General features: G+C 45.4%; 1 protein-coding gene, 1 pseudogene and 2 gene segments (V, D, J or C); all 4 read right to left on the minus strand.

The window, feature by feature from the left end:
- The window catches only part of LOC103346896 (immunoglobulin heavy variable 3-23-like), a 504,788-nt gene that overhangs the window by 242,473 nt on the left and 238,624 nt on the right, over nt 1–23,691 (minus strand).
- Nucleotides 1–23,691, minus strand: part of LOC100353328 (immunoglobulin heavy variable 3-11) — a 215,931-nt gene that overhangs the window by 102,303 nt on the left and 89,937 nt on the right. The gene's annotated exons all lie outside the window — the stretch shown is intronic.
- Nucleotides 919–1,685, minus strand: LOC138847319 (immunoglobulin heavy variable 3-11-like; annotated as a pseudogene).
- On the minus strand, nt 13,229–13,769 carry LOC103345969 (immunoglobulin heavy variable 3-66-like). The segment is given in 2 exon segments: nt 13,229–13,620; nt 13,724–13,769. Coding segments are annotated over 2 exon segments (438 nt in total).

Here is a 23,691-nt window from a genome sequence, read left to right on the forward strand (position 1 = left end):
GTACAAGTGTGGGAAATGTGTAAATGGTCTCTGTCCAGGACTCTGATATGCAGCTTGGGTGTCTCCCTTTCTAAAACTGATCTAAGACTGCAAATGGATTAATGACACCACTGAGCATAGACACGGAGTGAAGAGCAGGGACTCTGGAGAAATGGTCTCTGGGACTGGCTCTTCCTGCAGCTGTGATTCAGCCTCAGGACACTGGGCATCATGCTGGAGCCACAGACACAGCTCCCGGTGATGTGGACTCCAGCCCCAGAGTGCACAGCCACTGTGTGTCCCACTTTCTGCTCTGCTGAACCACAGCAGGTGCAGGGGGTCCCAAGACACTGGAGCAGAACCAGATCAGCTGGAAGTGCACACCCAGCACTTTCCATTCAGTTATGACCTTGACTGCTGATGTCCAGTGCATTTCCCTTCTGAGTTCAGGCAGGGAGCCCTAATGGAGGGTCCCAGGACCTAGAGGATGAGGAAGTCCCTGTAGGCTTCCCAGGTGCCTACAGAAGCTCAGCCTGAGACACAGCTGAGCTGCAAGTACATTCCTGAGTGCTGTGACGTTCACACAGGGACCACAGACTGTTTTAGGATTAAAGGAAAAATGGAGATCGGGTATAAAGACTGTGCAACCTGTGGAACAGCCACCTTTTAAAATAAGATGGTTGGTTCATTTTAGCACATAGGCTACTCTGACAGGAGCAGTTTGATGACATATATAATTGAGGTTAACAAATCAAGTCTCTGGCTCAGCTCTCTCTGAGTTTTAAGGGAAAACTAAAATTGTCCTAAAGTCGGCAGTGTTTGAGGGCACTGTCCTGAGTCAGACTTGAACACACTCATGAGGTCCTCGGAGAGTCCCACATCTCTGACCCTGGTCACCACTGTCATCGTTCACGAACCTGAATTTTTTCATATAGGACTTCATCCTGTCACATCAAACTTCTCTATGTCAGTGAAGTCAGTGGCGGGGACAGAATCATAAAAGTAGCAGTCTTCCCTCAGAACTGTAGGAGAGGAAACCCCAATTCCCTGACAGGTAACCAGGGCTTAATTTCCCTCTGCACCTGTGCAGGACCATATTCTGAGCTTAATGCATCGTGTGCACTCCCTGGTGGAACCGTGCGTCCCTGCAGGGAAGTTTGTGTCCGGGCTCAGCCTGAGGGCCCCTCACTGTGTCTCTGACACAGAAATACATGGCTGTGTCCTCGTCTGTCAGACTGTTCATTTGCAGAAACACCGTGTTCTGGGCGTTGTCGCTGGAGATGGTGAATTGGGTCTTCACGGAGTTCGCGTAGTTTGTGATACCAAACCAAGATAAATGTATGCGATCCACTCCAGCCCCTTCCCTGGAGCCTGGCGGACCCAGCTCATGCCATAGCTACTGAAGTAGATTCCAGAGGCTTTGCAGGAGAGTTTCAGGGATCCTCCGGCTGGACCAGACCCCCTCCGGACTCCTTCAGCTGCTCCTGACACTGGACACCTGCAAACACAGACGTCCTGGTCAGGACACTGTCACTCACACTCTCTGTGTTTCTCACTCACGTCCTCTCCCAGACTCAGTGCCCCGTGTTCTCCATCATTACCTTTGAGCACAGCGACCAGGAGAAGCCAGCGCAGCCCAGTCTCCATGGTGAGCGTCTGTGTTGAGTGCGCTCACTGAGTGGACACCTGGGAGTCCTGGGGCTGGAGCTCCTGTGCCAGATCTGCAAGGTGAGGGCTGGGCTGGTTTTCATGGGCAGAGGGAGGCCCTATTTGCATGTGCTGCCCCTGTATAGCAGGCATGGGGTTGTGCACTTCAGAGAGCACAGGTTTCTGGCAGAGCACAGTGTCCCCTGGTGTTTGGTAGCACAGGTAACGACACAGAACATATGATTCTTTCCATGATTCTGTACAGTTATGATTTCAGGACATCTTTGTTTTGATGCAGGTCATTGTGCCTAGTGACATCAGCCAGGGCATGAAGGATGGGTGCCTCTTGTGTTTCTCATGTGTGGAAGCTCACACGCAGGATAAGAAGTTGGTTTTGTGTGTTCCTTGATGTAAGCACTGGGTCCTGGTGGCCATGATGGAATGTCGTGAAAGGGGGAAAGTTCTAGCAGTAACAAACTGCCAACTGCAGGGCTCACAGCACGTGCAAGAAATGATGGATAATAATATACTCCACCACTAGGTGCCATTTATGAAACATCGGTGCTGCATTTGTACACTGAGAATGAATGCGCAGAAATGGAGAAAGCATCACTGTGGTGCAGCAGGTGAATCCACTGCCTGTGATGCCTGCATCCCATAGTGCTGTGTGTTCCTGTTCCAGCTGCGGCACTTCCAATCGTCTCTTGCTGATGCACCCGGGAGAGCAGAAAAGCATGGTCCTAGTATTTGGCCTCTGCACCCACGTGGGAGACCCCGAAGAAACTCCTGTCTCCTGGTGTCACTGTCATCTGGGCGATGAACCAGCAGATGGAAGAACTTGTCTCTGTGTCTTTCCCTCTCTCTGTGTAACACTGACTTTCAATAAATAATAAAACTTTTTCTTAAATATTCCATATGTAGTATCAACAAATCTTTTAAAATCTTGGAGAATATTTAGGAACATAACAATATTATTGTTTTTTATTTTTAATTTTTTAAAATTTATTTTTTAAGGAATACAAATTTCACTCATACAGCTTTAGGAATATAGTGATTCTTCCCAGCATTCCCACCCTCCCATCCACTCTCTCACCCCTCCTCCTCCTCCTCTCACCTTGCCATTCCCATTCTCCATTAAGATTTATTTTCAATTAACTTTGTACACAGAAGACCAACTCTATACTATGTAAAGATTTAAACACACACACACACACACACAAATACAAGAACTGTTTGAGAACTGGTTTTACAGTTAACTCTCATAATAGAACTCATTGAGGATGGAGGTCCTGCTTGGGGAGTTAGTGCACAGTGAGACCTGTTGTTAATTTAACAATAAACACTCTTACATATGATGTCAGTGACCACCTGAGACTCTTGACATGAGCTGCTTAGGCTATGGAAGCCTTTTGAGTCCACAAACTGTCAGTATTTGGACAAGACCATAAGTAAAGTGGAAATTTTCTTCTCACTTTAGAGAAAAGTACCTTCTTCTTTGAGGCCACTTCTTTCCCCTGGGTTCTCACTTACAGAGATCCTTTAGGCAGAACATTTTTGCCACAGTGTCTTAGATTTCCATGCCTGAAATGCTATCACGGCTTTTCAGCCAGACGAGGTTGACTTAAGGGCTGATTCTGAGGTCAGAGTGTTACTTAAAGTGATTGTCATTCAATGAGTCTGCTGTGTGGACTTCTTCCCATGTTGGCACTTTCTGTCCTTTATAATTCTATTTATATTATTACCAGGCATTGATCCTATTTATATGATCACTTTCACAATTTATCCTATCTAAATCTTCATGTTAACACTTAATATGATCACATTAACAATTATGATGACGTTTTTACCACTAAGCTATTGGGACTTGGAGTCCCACTCATGTTTTTAAACTGCACCCTCAGAAGTAAGTCTGTAGGAAAGTATGCAGAACTATACAGCTTTGCAGTTACCAAATTCCTCCTCCCATGCTTATTTCCATCCTTATTTTTTACTGGGATCAATTTTCAATTGACTTTATGCACGTATGATTGACTCTATGTTAAGTAAAAGTTCAAAAAATAGTAGGAAGAAAAATAACCAAAAACCAAAAAAAAAAAAAAAACCTGTTCCTCGACAGTTAAGACAAGGGCAGTTCTAGTTATCCATTCTTAAAGTATCTATTTCACTTCTCTAGATTTCCTTTTAGGTTCTCTGTTAGTTCTCACCTATCAGGAAGAACATGTGGTATTTGTCCCTTTGGGACTGGCTTATTTCACCAAGTATGAGCTTTTCTTGATTCATCCATTGTGTTGCAAATAACTGGATTTCATTGTTTTTACCACTGTGTATTATTCCAGGTATAAATATCCCATAATTTCTTTATCCAGTTTTTGGTTGATGGGCATTTAGGTTGATTCCATTTCTTAGTTATTTTGAATTGGTTGCAATAAACACGGAGGTACAGATAACTTACTTTGGGTAGTGAATTCATTTCCCCTGGGTAAATTCCCAGGGGTGGGGTTCATGGATCATATAGTAGGTCTATATTCAGAGTCTTGAGGTATCTCTATACTGTCTTCCATGGTGGCTTTACCAGTTTGCATTCCTACCAACAGTGGATTAGGGCACCTTTTTCCACACATCCTCATCAGCATTTGTTGTTTGTTGATTTCTGTATGAAGCTGTTCTGGCTGGGGTGAGGTGAAACCACATTGTAGTTTGGATTTGCATTTCCCTGACAGCTAGTTATCCTGAACATTTTTTCATGTGTCTGTTGGCCACTTGGACTTCCTCTTTTGAAAAATGTGTAAGTCCTTGGCCCATCTCTTAACTGGGTTATTTGTTATGTTGTTGTGGAGTTTCTTAATCACTTTGTAGATTCTGGTTATTAATCTATATCAATTGCATAGCTTACAAATAATATCTCCCATTATGCAAGATGCCTCTTTACTTTCCTGAGGGTTTTTTTTTTTTTTTTTTTTTTTTGCTGTACAGAGACTTCTCAATTGGATGTAATCCTATTTATTAGTTTAGGTTTTGACTGCCTATGCCCCTGAGTTCTTTTCCAAGAACTCTTTGCCTATTCCAATGTCTTGCAGCATTTCCCAAATGTTCTCTAATAATTGGATATTGTAGGGTCATAGATTTACACCTTTATACTATGTTGAGTGGATTTTGTGTAAGGTGTAAGATAGGGGTCTGAAAATCTGATAAGAATAAAATTCAAAGTAAAGTAGTGTAGGTATATCATCTTTGACACAACTGTGAGTATATCAGTCTTAACTGTGTTATCAAATTTCATGGAAATACAGGAAATAAAACATTAAAATTTGCACTGTTTAAGATGCGTTCATCCACCAAAGGAGAGCCTGTGTCTCATGTGTGTCACTGGCTCCCAATACCACTTTCCTGCTCCTGCAGCCCCAGGAATCAGAAGTTTATGGGAGGACATTTGGGCCCTGTCACTCTTGTGGATGTGCCGGATTGTTGTCCGGAAACTGGGTGAGGCTGGGAAGCAGAGCTGGCCGGAGTGACACTTGGGAAAGTGCAGTGCATGGGAGTGTCTCTCTCTCTTTTTCTTTGCCTCATATGGGAATAACTGAAAGTTAAAACTTGAGTTACTGAAGGGTCTCTCTAGAGGTCGTATTCCCCACATGCAGGCAGCAACCCTCATGGCCTTGCCCCCTCCCTAGAGCCCCTCTCAGTGGGATCACTGGGTGGTGAGATCCCTACATGCATGATGGGAGGCTCCGTGCATCAAGTATGGAGGGTAAGTTCCACCTAACATGCAGCCTTCAGCTGCTCAGTTGGAGAGACCACACACGCACACCAAGCAGTGCTGGCTCTGCTCACGGCTCTGCAGGAACAGCATCCTCAGCCTCAATACCCCAGACCCTGCTCCTCTGTGTCCACTGAGTAGGAAAGTGATTCACCTGCAGGAGGAAACCATCATGACCAATGTCCTGGTGAAATCCTGTAGAAAATGTTAGTGAGCAGAGTCCACCCCAGACACTGTGCCAGCACTGATCTCCCAAGACACAGAAGTCTGCATCTTCAGGGGATGGCTCCACCCCCAAAGCTGAGGACTGGGGAGAAGAAGCATGACACGTGGGGAAGTGACAGTCAGGACAGGGTCCAGCAGCAGAGGGAGAGGACCTGGTGGAGGAGTGGGCTCTGCTGTGCAGGAGGGTAAGTAGAGGTGGAAGGGCCACACAGCTGGGACCCAGTGCCTGCAGCAGAACACTGAGTCAGGAGGTCTGATCAGGTCTCCTTGCCCCCTTGCATCCTCCACACTGACCACCACTGAGTAAAACCAGCACAGGTGCCTGGGAGCTGTGGAATGATGTCGCCTCTGGGGAGTGCATCCAGTGACGACTCCCACCATGAGTAGATTCAATGTCAGGGCCTCATGGAGGAAGCTGAGGTCCCCAGTGCCCCTAACAGAACCACATGGAATGCTGGGAGCAGCCTGCTGGGGGTGGATGTGGTTTGTCCTCACCCCAACATAACAGCACTGACAGGGGGTGCATGGTCTTGATGTTTACATAAAAAGCATTGAACAACCAGGATCTGACATCAGATGCAAAGTCCATTGTACAGCTACTAGAAGGAAACATAGGGCAAAATCTCCCTGATAGTAGTCTGGCCTTGATTTTTCTTTTAGATCCCCAAAGTTCATGCAATGTAAGAAAACATTTTCAGATGATGTTGCATAGACTACAGAGCTTCTGCACTGTAAGTGGACCGATGATAAGTGAGCAGCCTACACACAAGGGAAGTAACTATTTACATACCATATGCATGATGAATAGCCTGTATCCCAAAGAAATAAAAAGGAAATCTCTGTAAGCGCTGGATAAATAAAATGAGCTGTAAAAATAAAATGAACCGTCTGTATCAGCTGTTATAAATATAAATAAAAAATTGTCTGTGTGTTTAGAACTGGTCCCAAGTCTTCTGCAGTCTCAAATAACTATGATAGACAATTAGCTTCTTCATCCTGAATGACAGGTTCTGTGTCATCAGGCCTACAATTGGTGTAGAAGCAAACCTCTCTGATCTGCTTGTGGCTGAGGTGTGTGTTTTAGGTGAGCTCCCAAGATGACCACAGGGGAAGTGGGGGGAGCTCTGCGAGTGAGGCCTAGTGGGGTTTGTTCATTTCTGGGGAATCTTCTATGGAGGAGATCACAGTAGATCTCCTGGGTCCCCAGCTTCAGCACAGAGCACAGTGCTGCTAGAGTCAGCCCTGGTCTCGTCTGACGTCCTGTGTGGGGATGGGGTCCCTCCCATCCCTGTTCACAATATTAGGATGGCTGATGACTGCATGATGTTCACAATATTAGGAAGCCTGATGGCACAACATTCTCACTGTCTGATCCTGGACTTGCACCCTTATAGCTGTGAGCTCAATAAACCTTTTTGCTCCATACACCTCCTTTCCGGGGTACTCCATTATGGAATCAACAGGTGGAATAAAACAATCGAAGAGCCACACACTAGCCAATGCTCTGTTCCTACCTGAAACAGAGACTCAGCTGTGTTTACAGAATTAGACAGAGCCACTCAGAAATCGTCATCTCTATATCAGCTGAGGGAATTGCTTAGGTTCTGTAAGAATCCTACATGAGAGAACAATTGCAATTTTGCAGGAAACATTTTGCCAACACATGGGGTTGATGCTGTTATTCTGGTGAATGACAGAAAATTTGTTTACTCCTGGTGATTATGAAGTTGAGAGAAAGCAAGGACTGATTTTTCTCTTTTGTATTCTTTTAAAGACTTGGTTATTTATTTGAAAGGCAGAAATACAGAGTGGCAGATGCAGAGAGAGAGAAAGTGGTCATCCATCTGCTGCTTCTATACACAGCTGGGCACCAGGGCAGGGATGGGCCAATCTGAATCCCGGAGCCAGGAGGTTCTTCAGGTTCTCCCATGAGGGAGCAGGGGCACAGGAACTTGGGCCACCTTCTGCTGTTTCCAAGGCCAGAGCAAAGCCCAGGATTGGGTGTCTCATCCAGGATTTGAAACAGCACACATATTGGAAGATGGAAACGAGGACTATTTTGTGTTGGAGGAAGGAGTCGGGGTCTCTGGACACACAGTCTCTGGGGCAGGCGCCTCAGGCAGCAGGGATGCAGCTCCAGGGTTGGAATATCCTCCTAGACTCACAAGGACACAGTCCAGAACCAACTGGACTCTAGTGCAGACCTCACTGGGCTGTCCCACTTGCTGGTCTCCCTGAGATGGAGACAAGGCCAGCAGAGTGTGGGGAATAAGACCTCTCCACACCCAGTGTTTTCCATGAGTCTGACCCCTTGCACTACCAACGGCCACCTCTGCTTGCAAATGAGAGCAGGTCCGGGGATCCCAGGAGACGTGAGTGAGGAAGAGCAAGCAGGAGTTCTAGGAGCCACAGCCTGAGCCACCCCTGAGCTGCAGGTTAATCCCTGACCTGGGGTTTGGACCACGTGGACCTCAACCTGTGAGTTCAGGGTGAGGAAGTGAAAAGGAGACGAGGGCACAGCTGCAGAGAATGGACACGGGAGCCCCAGGGAACAGGAGCACGGGGTCAGCTCACCCCTCAGGGGCCCAGCTGTGCAGGGGGGGAGGGCATGGATGTGAAACACTGCAGCATCCATAGCCCCTGACCGGCTCTACACTGCCCCTGGGCTCTCAGCAGGGTCCCAGATGACGTCATCAGAGAATACCACGGGGCACACTCCAGAGACAGACCCCGAAAAGCCTCCCCGTGTGCCCAGAGCTCACTCAGGTCTCAGATGCTGGGGACCCCAGAGATGTCAATCATTCCTTCAAAACGACTCCATTTTCTTCATGTGACGTCTTACCATGATACCAAAACTTCTGCTCTGTGATCGGTGTTAGGGACAGAATCATCCATCAAGAATTGGAACGTAGGAAACGGTTACACCAAACCCAAATTTCCTGAAGGAATCAGCGATTCACCTCCCACTGCATCTGGGCGCGGGTTGAGTCTGCTCAGTGTGTGTTGTGCGCCCCCTGGTGGAGACGCGCGCCCCTGCAGGGAGGTTTGTGTCTGGGCTCAGTGTGAGGGCCTCTCACTGTGTCTCTGGCACAGAAATAGGCCTCCCCCGGACTCATCTAGCTGCTGACACTGGACACCTGCAAACACAGACGTCCTGGTCAGGACACTGTCACACACACTCTCTGTGTTTCTCACTCACGTCCTCTCCCAGACTCAGTGCCCTGCGTTCCCCATCATTACCTTTGAGCACAGCGACCAGGAGAAGCCAGCGCAGCCCAGTCTCCATGGTGAGCATCTGTGTTGAGTGTGATCACTGAGTGGACACCTGGGAGTCCTGGGGCTGGAGCTCCTGTGCCAGAGCTGCAGGGTGAGGGCTGGGCAGGTTTTCATGGGCAGAGGGAGGCCCTGTTTTCGTGTGCTGCCGCTAGATAGCAGGCATGGGGTCAGACGCCCCAGACAGGACAGTGCCCAGGGCAGATGTGGTGTCCTGTGGTGTAGGTTGATGGCTATGATAGGATTCAGATCATATAAATCTTTACATTATCATTGTTGTTTAAACAATTGAAGGCAATGACCTTGTTTCATTTTAATATGTGTGTATCCTTAATAATCCAGTGTTAGCATGTCCTTCATTTTTAAAATAACCATTGGTTCATTTTTAACTATTTGAATAACATTGGAATAGTGACAGTGAGAGAAGGGGTGAGAGAAAGAGAAATGTAGAGATGGACAGAAAAGGTGACAAAGGGAGATTTCCACCTTTGATTGACAGCCCCAGACATCCCAAGTGCCTACAACATCGAGGACTTAGCCTTTCTAAAACCTGGAGCCCAAAACGGCAACTTTGTTTCCCACGTCAGTGGTAGGGGCTCATTCACTTGTAGTGTCATCTACAGTTTTCCAAAATGCATTATCAGAAAAAGTGTGGGAAGTCGTGTGGCTGAATGATTCATTCAGATGGGAACACGGGTGTCCCTAGTGGGCACTTTGCCAATTTTGTCCTAATGCCTGCCTCCCACTTTTAAACAGATAAAAGACTGCAAGTGGATTCTTTTTAGGTTAACTATGTTTTGTTTCCTTGTTCATCCATTGACTTATTTAACACTCGTCATGAACACAGAACACTGTGCTTGCTAGTGGGGTTTGTGTGCTATTGGAATCTGTGTGTTGTAGAAATGGGCACAGATCAACTCATTGTCATTCACATTTCCACCTCCTTTCCTACACTCTGAGTTGGAGGGGCCTGGAGGCCTCAGTTCTGATTATTTGTGGAACCTGTCGTGGGTTGTGGTGAACTGAGTCAGCCCACTGTGGTGTGGGCAGAATTATTCCTTCCTGTGAGTGCTTTGTGCCCTGGTATCAGCTGCCCTGTGTTCCCCCTCTTCCCTGTGTCTAGTAACCATGACTCTGAGTTCAGCTCAAGCACTGGATAGAAGTCACTGTGTCACAATTCACCCACAGTCCTGGGTTCAGGTAATGCAGCTGTGTTCACAATAGTTCCGTCTACAATAAAGTAAAAGGTACCTAAAACAGTGAATGCAGTCTGTTACATTTGACATGGAATATTATTCAGTGTTAAGAAGGAGGTTGTTTGGTCATTAGGAAATCATTGGTCAGCCTTGAGCATAATATGCTAACAGAAATAATGCAGGTACATGTGGACACATAGTATGTGACATTAGTTATACATGCAGTCCACAAGCTTGAACTCACAGAGGCAGGAAGTGCAATGGTGATCACTGTCTACCATGACCCAAGTGTTTGTCCCCTTCCAGCTCTGTGGGAAACTGGGGGAAGTTCCAGGCTCCTGGCTTCAGGCTCAGCCATCCCAGCCTTTGCAGCCATTCAGGAAGAAAAGCAGTGAATGGAAACTTCTCTCTCCATCTGTTGATAGCTTTATCTCTTGCTATAACACTGCCTTTCAAATAAAATAAATACTTAAAATAAATGAAAGATTAATTATACATATGGTTAAGAGCCTATTTCCAAATGTTGAATGAACTCAAGCCACTGATCCCAAGGGAAGCAATCAATTCCTTAAATGCAGTGATGATAAGGTGGTGACAGGAGCAGCACTGGAGTGAGCCTGAGGGATTCCTGCCTCCCGTGTCAGGATGCTAAGTGCTGTGCCCTAGTTTGGTTCCAGTGTCAGATTCCTGCCTAAGCCCCTCTGGGAGGCAGTAGGTGAAGTTCCAAGTACTGCCATGTGGACACCTGGACAGAATTCCAAGCACATGGCTGTCACCTAACCCAGCTGAAGCTTTTGTAGCCATCTGGGAAGTGATCAGGAATTAGAAGATCACTGTCAGTCTCAGTCTCTTTGCCTTTTTGAAAAAATATGTAAATACAAATATCAAAATAAGTGAAATAGTATCTTTAACTTTTTAAAAAAGATATAAAGGCAACATATAAAATGATATATTGGGCCCATCATGCATGTCCATAATAGATGCACAATGAGACATCCCATCCCTTCTGTTAGAATGAGTATTATCCTACAATCCAGAGCTGACAATCCATGTGGAGGAAGCTGGAGATAACTCTGGTGCAAGATTGGAGTCAGGTAAACAAGTAAAATTATTAGGGAAAATCATCAAAACTGAAACAGAATTATCACAGGCTCTTCAAACACCATTTTTGAGTAGAAGGAATATGAAATCCCAGGGAGGTGTCCAGGGGAACCGCAATCAATGTGGCAAACACCTCTGCTCTTCCATGTTCAACTAATGCAGCATCATTCACAAGAGTTCACACATACAATCCAGTGAAATATTCATGAAGAAAGAATCAACAATGGAACAAATGGACAAAATTATATTTAACAGGAAGTTTATATGGCAGCAAAGATGAGGAAATTCTGTATTTTGGACAACTCGGATGATCCTGGAGAATAATGTCCAAGGATAATGTGTCAGGGTAAGTACACTCTGCTAACCATGCAGGACAAGAAGACAAATAATACGTGATGCTGGATACATGGGATAAAAGGATGAAGTCACAGAGGCAGGAAGTACGATGGTGAAGACCAACGTCTGAGCAAGGGAGGAGCAGAGGAGACGCTGGAGCAAGGTCAGAGTTCCAGTCCCACAGGATCCACACACTGAGGATCTACTGTACAGCATGGTCACAGCAGTGAAGGGAATATTGTGTCTACAGAATTCCAAAACAGGAGACAACTGGCATTCTACCATGGAAACATGTGGTTTTCTGATGAGCATGTCAGTAAGTCTGCCTTCATAAAAACTCAATTTGATACATTTATTTATCAACACATATCATTGTACCTCATATGTCTATGTTTTGGTATTATATATCAAACACTTATGTAAAGGAAATGATTAAATGATCAAAAATGGAGATTCAACACTCTGAATACTGGTGTAGTGCTTTCCAGTATTTTCCAATATTTTATGGAGATGATAAATAATTTCCAGTGGAATCAAGCTTGGCAGCTAGAACCCAGGAGCTTGGAACTGCATCAGTGTTCCCCCCTTGGTGATGGGGTCTCATAACACATCCATCATCTACTGACTTCCAGGGTGCACTGTCAGTTACTAGTCTGGGAAAGTGTGCAAATGGGCTGTGTCCATCACTCTCATATGCAGCCTGGGTGTCTCCCTCTATAATACTGCTGGAAGTCTCCAAATGCATTGATGACCCCAGTCAGCATAGACATGGAGTGAAGAGCAGAGACTCTGGACACACGGTCTCCGAGACTTGCTCTTCCTGAAGCTGTGATTCAGCCTCAGGACACTGGGCATCATGCTGGAGCCACAGACACAGCTCCCCGTGATGTGGACTCCAGCCCCAGAGTGCACAGCCACTGTGTGTCCCACTTTTTGCTCTCCCTGAACCACAGCAGGTGCAGGGAGTCCCACAACACTCAACAGAATCAGATCAACTGGAAGTGCACACCCAACACTTTCCATTCAGTGATGACCTTGACTGCTGATGTAAAGTGCATTTCCCGTCTGAGTTAATGCAGGGAGCCCCCCAGGAGGGTCCCAGTACCTAGAGAATGAGGAAGTCGCTGTAGGCTTCCCAGGTGCCTTCAGAAGCCCAGCCTGAGACACAGCTGAGCTGCAAGTACATTCCTGAGTGCTGTGACGTTCACACAGGGACCACAGACTGTTCCAGGATTAAAGGTGGCCACATTCTGTGCAAAGTGAGTGTGGATCACCCACAGTTTAAAATAAAATGTCAGTTCAGTCCGCACACAGGCTACTTTGACAGGAAGAGAAGGAAATAGTTGAGGTTTAACAGACCAGAGATCCTGGCTCAGCTGTCTCCAGGATATAAAGGGAAAAAATTGTCCTAGAGTCGGCAGCGCCCTGAGGACACCAGCACGAGTTAGACTGGAAAAGACTCACGAGATCCTCACAGATCCCCATGATATCTAATCGCAGTGAGGATAGTTGTCAGTCATGAACCCGAAATTGTCACGTAGGACTTCTTCCTTCTATTCAAAGTTTCTATCCGTCAGTGCAGTCAGTGGCAGGGACAGAATCATAAGAGTAGAACCATTTCTTCAAATGTGCTAGAGGAGAGGAAACCCCAATTCCCTAACAGGAAACCAGGGCTTATTGTCCCTCTGCACCTACCCATGACCAGAATATATATTCAGTGCGTTTTGTGCGCCCCCTGGTGGAGCCGTGCGGCCCTGCAGGGAGGTTTGTGTCTGGACTCAGCCTGAGGGCCCCTCACTGTATCTCTGGCACAGAAATAGGTGGCCATGTCCGCGGCTGTCAGACTGTTCATTTCAAGATCCACCATGTTCTGGGCGTTGTGGCTGGAGATGGTGAATCGGCCATTCACCCAGCTTGCGTAGTTTGTGCTTCCGTAACTATCAATACATGCGATCCACTCCAGCCCCTTCCCTGGAGCCTGGTGGACCCAGCACATTGCATTGCTACTGAGGGTGAATCCAGAGCCTTTGCAGGAGAGTTTCAGGGATCCCCCAGGCTGGTACAGGCCTCCCCCGGACTCCTTCAGCTGCTTCTGGCACTGGACACCTGCAAACACAGACCTCCTGGTCAGGACACTGTCACACACACTCTCTGTGTCTCTCACTCACTTCCTCTCCCAGACTCAGTGCCCCGCGTTCCCCATCATTACCTTTGAGCATAGCGACCAGGAGAAGCCAGCGCAGCCCAGTCTCCATGGTGAGCGTCTGTGTTGAGTGGATCACTGAGTGGACACCTGGGAGTGCTGGGGCTGGAGCTCCTGTGCCAGAGCTGCAGGGTGAGGGCTGGGCAGGTTTTCATGGGCAGAGGGAGGCCCTATTTGCATGTGCTTCCCCTATATAGCCAGCCTTGGGGTTGTGCACTTCAGATAGGACAGGTTCCTGGCAGAGCACAGTGTCCTCTGGTGTTTAGTAGCACAGGTAACGACACAGAACATATGATTCTTTCCATGATTCTGTACAGTTATGTTTTCAGGACATCTTTGATTTGATACAGGTCTTTGTGCCTAGTGACATCCGTCAGAGCAAGAATAACGGGTGCCTCTTGTGTCTCATGTGTGGAAGCTCACATGCAGGATAAGAAGTTGAGGTTGTGTGTTCCCTGATGTGGGCACTAGGTCTGGGTGGCAGCGAGTGAATATCATGAAGAGGGAAGTTCTAACAAAAACAAACTGCCAAGCTCAGGGCTGAGAGCCCATGCATGAAATGATGGATAATAATATACTCCACCACTAGGTGCCATTTATGAAACATCGGTGCTGCATTTGTACACTGAGAACAAATGCGCAGAAATGGAGAAAGCATCACTGTGGTGCAGCAGGTGAATCCACTGCCTGTGATGCCTGCATCCCATAGTGCTGTGTGTTCCTGTTCCAGCTGCGGCACTTCCAATCGTCTCTTGCTGATGCACCCGGGAGAGCAGAAAAGCATGGTCCTAGTATTTGGCCCCTGCACCCACGTGGGAGACCCCGAAGAAACTCCTGTCTCCTGGTGTCACTGTCATCTGGGAGATGAACCAGCAGATGGAAAAACTTGTCTCTGTGTCTTTCCCTCTCTCTGTGTAACACTGAGTTTCAGTAAATAAATAAATCTTTTCTAAAAAAATTGCACGTGCGGTTTCAACAAATCTTTTAAAACCTTGGAGGAAATTTAGGAACAGCATGCATGATGTCCATGTAACAATATTATTTAAAAAATTTAATCTTTTTTTATTTTTTAAATTTATTTTTTAACTTTTATTTATTAAATATAAATTTCCAAAGTACTGCTTTTGGATCACAGTGGCTTTTCCCCCTCATAATTTCCCTCCCTCCCGCAACCCTCCCATCTCCTGCTCCCTCTCCCATCCACTTTTTTTTCTGTTTCTTTATTTTCTTTAACTTTTATTTAATGAATATAAATTTCCAAAGTACGACTTATGGATTACAATGGCTTCCCACCCATACCGTCCCTCCCACCCGCAACCCTCCCCTTTCCCACTCCCTCTCCCCTTCCATTCACATCAAGATTCATTTTTGATTATCTTAATATACAGAAGATCAGCTTAGTATACATTAAGTAAGGATTTCAACAGTTTGCTCCCACACTGAAACATAAAGTGAAAAATAATAGATGATTTTTTAAATGATGATGAAATCAGATCAGACCTATTGTCATGTTTAATCCCAGTGAGAGACAAGTTGGGAATTGATAATTTCTTTCTTTTTTCTTTTACAGAAGATCATTTTAGTATACATTAAGTAAAGATTTAAACAGTTTGCACCCCCATAGAAACACAAAGTGAAATATACTGTTTGAGCACTCGTTATAGCATTAAATCTCAATGAACAGCACATTAAGGACAGAGATCCTACATGTGGAGTAAGTGTACAGTGACTCCTGTTGTTGACTTAGCAAATTGACACTCCTGTTTATGGCATCAGTAATCTCCCTATGCTCCAGTCATGAGTTTCCAAGGCTATGGAAGCCTTTTGAGTTCTCCGACTCTTATCTTGTTTAGACAAAGTCATACTCAAAGTGGAGGTTCTCTCCTCCCTTCAGAGAAAGGTACCTCCTTCTTTGAAAACCTGTTCTTTCCATTGGGATCTCACTCACAGAGATCTTTCATTTAGGCCTTTTTTTTTGCCAGAGTGTCTTGGCTTTCCATGCCTGAAATACTCTCATGGGCTTTTCAGCCAGATCCGAATGCCTTTAGGGCTGATTCTGAGGCCAGAGTGCTGTTTAGGACATCTGCCATTCTATGAGTCTGCTGAGTATCTTGCTTCCCATGCTGGATCACTCTCCCCTTTATTTATTCTATCGGTTAGTATTAGCAGGTACTAGACTTGTTTATGTGCTCCCTTTGACTCATAGTCCTTTCATTATGATCGATTGTGAACTGAAATTGATCACTTGGAATAGTGAGATGGCATTGGTACATGCCACCTTGATGGGATTGAATTGGAATCCCCTGGTATGTTTCTAACTCTACCATTTGGGTCAGGTCAGCTTCAGCATGTCCCAAATTGTACATCTCTTCCCTCTCTTATTCCCATTCTTATGTTTAACAGTGATTACATTTCAGTTAAATTTCAACACTTAAGTATAACTGTGTGATAATTACAGAATTAAACCAGTCATATTAAGTAGAACAGACAAAAAAAATACTAAGAGGGATAATGTATTAAGTTGTTCATTAACAGTCAGGGCTATGCTGATCAAGTCACCATTTCTCATAGTGTCCATTTCACTTCAGGAGGTTTCCTTTTTGGTGTTCAGTCAGTTGTCACCGATCAGGGAGAACATATGGTATTTGTCCCTTTGGGACTGGCTTACTTCACTCAGCATGATGTGTTCCAGTTTCCTCCATTTTGTTGCAAATGACTGGATTTCGTTGTTTCTTACTGCGGTATAGTATTCTAAAGAATACATATCCCATAATTTCTTTATCCAGTCTACCGTTGATGGGCATTCAGGTTGGTTCCAGGTCTTGGCTATTGTGAATTGTGCTGCGATAAACATTAGGGTGCAGACCTCTTTTTTTTGTTTGCCAATTTAAACTCCTTTGGGTAAATTCCAAGGAGTGGGATGGCTGGGTCGAACGGTTCCCTCTCCCATCCCTTTCACAACAAGATTCATTTTCAATTCTCTTTATATACTGAAGATCAGTTTAGTATATATTAAGCAAAGATTTCAACAGTTTACACTCACACAGAAACACAAAGTGTAAAGTACGGTTTCAGTACTCGTTATAGCATTAATTCACATTGTACAACACATTAAGGACAGAGATACTACATGGGGAGTTAAGTGCACAGTGACTCCTGTTATTGACTTAACAACTGACACTCTTGTTTATGGCGTTAGTAATCACCCTAGGCTCTTCTCACGAGTTGCCAAGGCTATAGAAGCCTTTTGAGTTCTCCAACTCTGATCTTATTTAGACAAGGTCATAGTCAAAGTGGAAGTTCTCTCCTCCCTTCAGAGAAAGGTACGTCTTTCTTTGATGGCCTATTTTTTTTTCCGCTGGGATCTCACTCACAGAGATCTTTCATTTAGGTCATTTTTTTGCTAGAGTGTCTTGGCTTTCCATGCCTGAAACACTCTTATGGGCTTTTTACCCATATCCGAATGCCTAAAGGGCTGATTCTGAGGCCAGAGTGCTGTTCAGGACATCTGACATTCTATGAGTCTGCTGTGTATCCCACTTCCCATGTTAAGTCATTCTCCCCTTTATAATTCTATCAGTTAGTAGTAGCAGACACTAGTCTTGTATATGTGATCCCTTTAAATCCCAATCCTATCATTATGATAAATTATGAACTAAAACTGATCACTTTGACTAATGAGATGGCATTGGTACATGCCACCTTGATCGGATTGAATTAGAATCCCCTGGCACGTTTCTAAATCTACCGTTTGATGCAAGTCTGATTGAGCATGTGCCAAACTGTACTTCTCCTCCCTCTCTTATTCCCACTCTCATATTTAACAGGGATCACTTTTCAATCAAATTTAAACACCTAAGAATAATTGTGTGTTAATTAAAGACGTCAACCAATAGTATTAGTAGAACAAAAAAAATACTAAAAGGGATAAAATATTAAGTTGTTCCTCGACAGTCAGGACAAGGGCTGATCAAGTCGCTGTTTCTCATAGTGTCCATTTCACTTCAACAGGTTCCCTTTTTGGTGCTTGGTTAGTCATCACCGATCAGGGAGAACATATGATATTTGTGCTTTTGGAACTGGCTTATTTCATTCAGCACGATCTTTTCCAGATCCCTCCATTTTGTTACAAATGACCGGATTTCATTGTTTTTTACTGCTGTATTGTATTCTAAAGAGTACATGTCCCATAATTTCTTTATCCAGTCTACTGTTGATGGGCATTTAGGTTGGTTCCAGGTCTTAGCTATTGTGAATTGAGCTGCAATAAACATTGAGGTGCAGACAGCTCTTTTATTTGCCAATTTAATTTCCTCTGGGTGAATTCCAAGGAGTGGGATGGCTGGGTTGTATGGTAGGGTTATATTCAGGTTTCTGAGGAATCTCCAAACTGACTTCCATAGTGGCTTTACTAGTTTGCATTCCCACCAACAGTGGGTTAGTGTCCATTTTTCCCCACAACCTCGCCAGCATCTGTTGTTGGTAGATTTCTGTATGTGAGGATTCTATCCGGAGTGAGTTGAAACCTCATTGTGGTTTTGATTTGCATTTCCCTGATGGCTAGTGATCCTGAACATTTTTTCATGTGTCTGTTGGCCATTGGCATTTCCTCTTTTGAAAAATGTCTATTGAGGTCCTTGGCCCATCTCTTAAGTGGGTTGTTTGTTTTGTTTTTGTGGAGTTTCTTGATCTCTTTGTAGATTCTGGTTATTAACCATTTATCTGTTGCACAGTTGGCAAATATTTTTTCCCATTCTGTTGGTTGCCTCTTCACTTTCCTTTTTTTTTTCAGTACAGAAACTTCTCAACTTGATGTAATCCCAGTTGTTAATTTTGGCTCTGACAGCCTGTGCCTCTCAGGTCTTTTCCAAGAAGACTGTGCCCGTGCGTATATCTTGCAGGGTTTCTCCAATGTTCTCTAATAACTTGATGGTGTCAGGTCGTAGATTTAGATATTTAATCCAGTTTGAGTGGGTTTTTTGTAAGGTGTAAGGTAGGGGTCCTGCTTCATACTTCTGCACATGGAAATCCAGTTTTCCCAGCACCATTTATTGAATAGATGTCCTTGCTCTGGGAATTGGTTTTAGATCCTTGGTCAAATATAAGTTGGCTGTAGATGTTTGGGTTGATTTCTGGTGTTTCTATTTTGTTCCATTGGTCTATCCATCTGTTTCTGTACCAGTGCCATGCTGTTTTGATTATAACTGCCCTGTAGTATGTCTTGAAATCTGGTATTGTGATGCTTCCAGCTTTGTTTTTGTTGTACAGTGTTACTTTAGCTATTCGAGGTCTCCTGTGCCTCCATATGAATTTCTGCATCATTTTTTTACAGATTTGCGAAGAATGTCTTGGTATTTTGATTGGTATTGCATTGAATCTATAAATTGCTTTTGGGAGAATGGACATTTTGATGATATTTATTCTTCCAATCCATGAGCATGGAAGATTTTTTCATTTTTTGGTATCCTCTTCTATTTCTTTCTTTAATATTTTGTAATTCTCATTGTAGAGGTCTTTAACAACCTTGGTTAAGTGTATTCCAAGGTGTTTGATTGGTTTGTAGCTATTGTGAATGGGATTGATCTTAGAAGTTCTTTCTCAGCCGTGGCATTGCCTGTGTATACAAAGGCTTTTTTTTTTGATAGGCAGAGTCGACCGTGAGAGAGAGAGACAGAGAGAAAGGTCTTCCTTTTGCCGTTGGTTCACCCTCCAATGGCTGCTGTGGACAGCGCGCTGCAGCCAGTGCACCGCGCTAATCCGATGGCAGGAGCCAGGTGCTTATCCTGGTCTTCCATGGGGTGCAGTGCACAAGCACTTGGGCCATCCTCCACTGCACTCCCTGGCCACAGCAGAGGGCTGGCTTGGAAGAGGAGCAACCTGGACAGAATCAGGCGCCCCGACCGGGACTAGAACCCTGTGTGCCAGTGCCGCAAGGCGGAGGATTAGCCTAGTTAGCCGCAGTGCCGGCCAAGTCTGTTGGTTTTTGTGCATTGATTTTATAACCTACTACTTTGCCAAACTCTTCTATGAGTTCCAATAGTCTCTTAGTAGAGTTCTTTGGATCCCCTAAATAAAGAATCATACCATCTGCAAAGACGGATAGTTTGAGTTCTTCCTTCCCCATTTGTATCATTTTAATTTCTTTTTCTTGCCCAGTAGCTCTGGCTAAAACTTCCAGAACTATATTGAATAGCAGTAGTGAGAGTGGGCATCCGTGTCTGGTACCGGATCTCAGTGGAACTGCTTCCAACATTCCTCCATTCAATAGGATACTGGCTGTGGGTTTTTTATAAGTTGTTTTGATTGTATTGAGGAATGTTCCTTCTATACCCAATTTGGTTAGATTTTTCATCATGAAGGGGTGTTGTATTTTATTGAATGCTTTCTCTGCATCTATTGAGATAATCATATGATTTTTCTTCTGTAGTTTGTTAGTGTGGTGTATCACATTGATTGATTTGCAAATATTGAACCATCCTTGCATACCAGGGATAAATCCCACGTGGTTTTTTAAGGAATACAAATTCAATGAGTACAGGTATTATTCAAAAAACACATATGTAAAGATTAACAAAAATGCCCAACTGCAGATCAGTTCTCTGAATACTGGCATTGTGTTTGCCAATGTTTTATTGAGATGATAAATTAGGCCATTGTACTCAAAATATGGAAGCTGGAAACTTATGAAGGAGTATGAAGCTGTATCAACGTTCCCACCTTGGTGACGGGACCTCATAATGGATCCATCATCTACTGTCCTCCAGGGTGTACTATCAGTTACAAGTATGGGGAGGAGTGTAATGGGCTCTGTCCAGCACTCTGATATGCAGCCTGGGTGTCTCCCTCTCTAATACTGATGGAAGTCTCCAAATGCATTGATGACCCCAGTCAGCATAGACATGGAGTGAAGAGCAGGGACTCTGGACACATGGTCTCTGGGACTGGCTCTTCCTGCAGCTGTGATTCAGCCTCAGGACACTGGGCATCATGCTGGAGCCACAGACACAGCTCCCCGTGATGTGGACTCCAGCCCCAGAGTGCACAGCCACTGTGTGCCCCACTTTCTGCTCTCCCTGAATCACAGCAGGTGCAGGGGGTCTCACGACACTGGAGAAAACCAGATCAGCTAGAAGTGCACACCCAATGCTTTCCATTCAGTGATGTCCTTCACTGCTGATGTCCAGTGCATTTTCCTCCTGAGTTCTGGCAGGGAGCCCCCCGGAGGGTCCCAGGACCTAGAGGATGAGGAAGTCTCTGTAGGCTTCCCAGGTGCCTGCAGAAGCTCAGCCTGAGACACAGCTGAGCTGCAAGTACATTCCTGAGTGCTGTGACGTTCACCTTAGGGACCACAAACGGTTTTAGAATTAAAGGTAAAAAGGAGTTTGGGCGTAAGTCTTTAGAAAGTGAATGTGGAACAACAACAGCTTAAAATAAGACTGCTGGTGCTATTTGCTTACATGCTCATTTTGATAGGAAGAGGGATGACTGAAATAATTGAAGTTAAAAAAAAAAAGTCTCTGGCTTGACTCTCTCTGGGTTTGAATGGAAAACTAAAATTGTCCTAAAGCCGGCTGGGCCTTGAGAACGCATCCTGTGTCAGACTGGACAACACTCACAAGGTCCTCAGATAGTCCCACATGTCTGATCCTGGTGACCACTGTCATCGTTCACGAACATGAAACTGTTCATATAGGACTTCTTCCTGTCATATCAGACATCTCCAGGTCAGTGAAGTCAGTGGCAGGGACAGAGTCATAAAAGTAGAATTCTTCTCTCAAAACTGTTACAAGAGCGGAAACCCCAATTCCCTGACAGGGAACCAGGGCTTGGTTTCTCTGCACCTGCTCATGACCAGAATCTGTGCTCAGTGCGTCTTGTGCGCCCCCTGGTGGAGCAATGTGCCCCTCAAGGAGGTTTGTGTCTGGGCTCAGGCTGAGAGCCCCTCACTGTGTCTCCCACACAGTAATAGGTGGCCGTGTCATCCTATGTAAGATGGTTCATCTGCTGAGACACCGTGTTCTGGGCGTTGTCGCTGGAGGTTGTGAATCGGCCCTGCCACCACTACCAGGATAAACATATGCGATCCACTCCGGGACCTTCCCTGGAGCCTGGTGGACCCAGCTCATGCTGTAGCTACTGAAGTCTAACCCAGAGGCTTTGCAGGAGAGTTTCAGGGATCCCCCATCCTGGACCAGGCCTCCCCCGGACTCCTCCAGCTGCTCCTGATACTGGACACCTGCAAACACAGACGTCCTGGTCAGGACACTGTCACTAACCCTCTCTGTGTCTCTCACTCACGTCCTCTCCCAGACTCAGTGCCCCGCATTCCCCATCATTACCTTTGAGCACAGCGACCAGGAGAAGCCAGCGCAGCCCAGTCTCCATGGTGAGCGTCTGTGTTGAGTGCGCTCACTGAGTGGACACCTGGGAGTCCTGGGGCTGGAGCTCCTGTGCCAGAGCTACAGGATGAGGGCTGGGCAGCTTTTCATGGGCAGAGGGAGGCCCTATCTGCATGTGCTGCTGCTATATAGCAGGCATGGTGTCAGATGCCTCAGACAGGACAGGGCCCAGGGCAGACGTGGGTGTCTGGCGTCTTAAGTAGCTGATTAATTCCATGGGACATGAAGTTTGTTGTGAGATTATGGGCAGAAAAGCATTTCGTTCACCTTTTTAAATATTTATATATATATATATATATATATATATATATATGGCAGTTTTATAGAGTTATAGACAGTGAGAGAGACACAGAGAGAAAGGTCTTCCTTCCACTGGTTCCCTCCCCAAATGGCAGCTACAGCCAGAGCTGTTCTGATCCAAAGCGAGGAGCCAAGTGCTTCTTCCTGGTCTCCCATGCGGGTGCAGGGGCCTAAGCACTTGGGCCATCCCTCACTGCCCTCCTGGGCCATAGCAGAGAGCTGGACTGGAAGAGGAGCAACTGGGACTAGAACTTAGCACCCGTATGGGATGCCAGCACTTAAGGCAGAGGATTAGCCAAGTGAGCCCTGGCTCGGGCCCTTAATTTATATTTTGAACATTTATTTATTTATTTGAAAGTCAAAGTTACACACACAGAGAGAACTAGAGGCAGAGAGAGAGAGAGAGCGCGCACAATCGTCTATCCTCTGGTTCCCCTTCCAATTAGTCACAACAGCTAGAGCTTAGCAGCTTGGAAGCCAGGAGCCAGGATCTTCTTCCAGATCCCCATGCGGGTACAAGGAACCAAGGACTTGGGCTGTCTTCTACTGCTTTCCCTGGCTGTAGCAGGGAGCTGGATTGGAAGTAGAGCAGCTGGGACTTGAACCGGTGCACATGTGGGATGCCAGTACTGCAGATTTGGTCTGTAACATACTATGCCCCAGCACTGGCCCCACCTTTACTTTTTCAAAAGCAGGAAGGAGGGCCTGAGGTGGAGAGGCTGGTTCTTGAGCCATCACTCCAACACAGGATGTGGGCTCCCAACAAGGGCTCAGCTCACTGCACAACAGTGCCTGCCCCTGTGTTGTGTCTGCACAAGCACAGAAATGTGATACTGGCATGAGGGATAACTCCCTTGAACACGTGCACAGTTACTGAAGGAATCACAGACAGGCTGTGCTGTGTCCAGGGGCTCTAGTCTGGTAGGAGGCACCTCCACACTCTACACCTCTGTTCCTCACACAGGACTTTCCGCTCCACCTAACAGCCATCATCAGTTGTGGTTGTCCAGTTTTCCTAATGATTTTGTTAATGTGCTATGAAAGGTTGAAATAGTGAGTTTTTCATGTATACTATGTTAAATTGTGACTGGGTAGGATTTATTAAGAGCAATCTTTGAAGATACTGGCCCATGAATGTGTTTCTTCCAAATTTGAAGTGGAATGTCATTGAAATAAATTTTTTTTTTCAAAAAAAGCAATTCATGGCTTTTTAGGTTTTAGTGTGTGTGTGTTAAGAATTGAGTACACATCAAAACACCTGTGTGCTGGATATTA

The sequence above is a fragment of the Oryctolagus cuniculus genome, chromosome 20 (genome assembly GCF_964237555.1).
Source record: "Oryctolagus cuniculus chromosome 20, mOryCun1.1, whole genome shotgun sequence".
Classification (NCBI taxonomy): Eukaryota; Metazoa; Chordata; class Mammalia; order Lagomorpha; family Leporidae; genus Oryctolagus; species Oryctolagus cuniculus.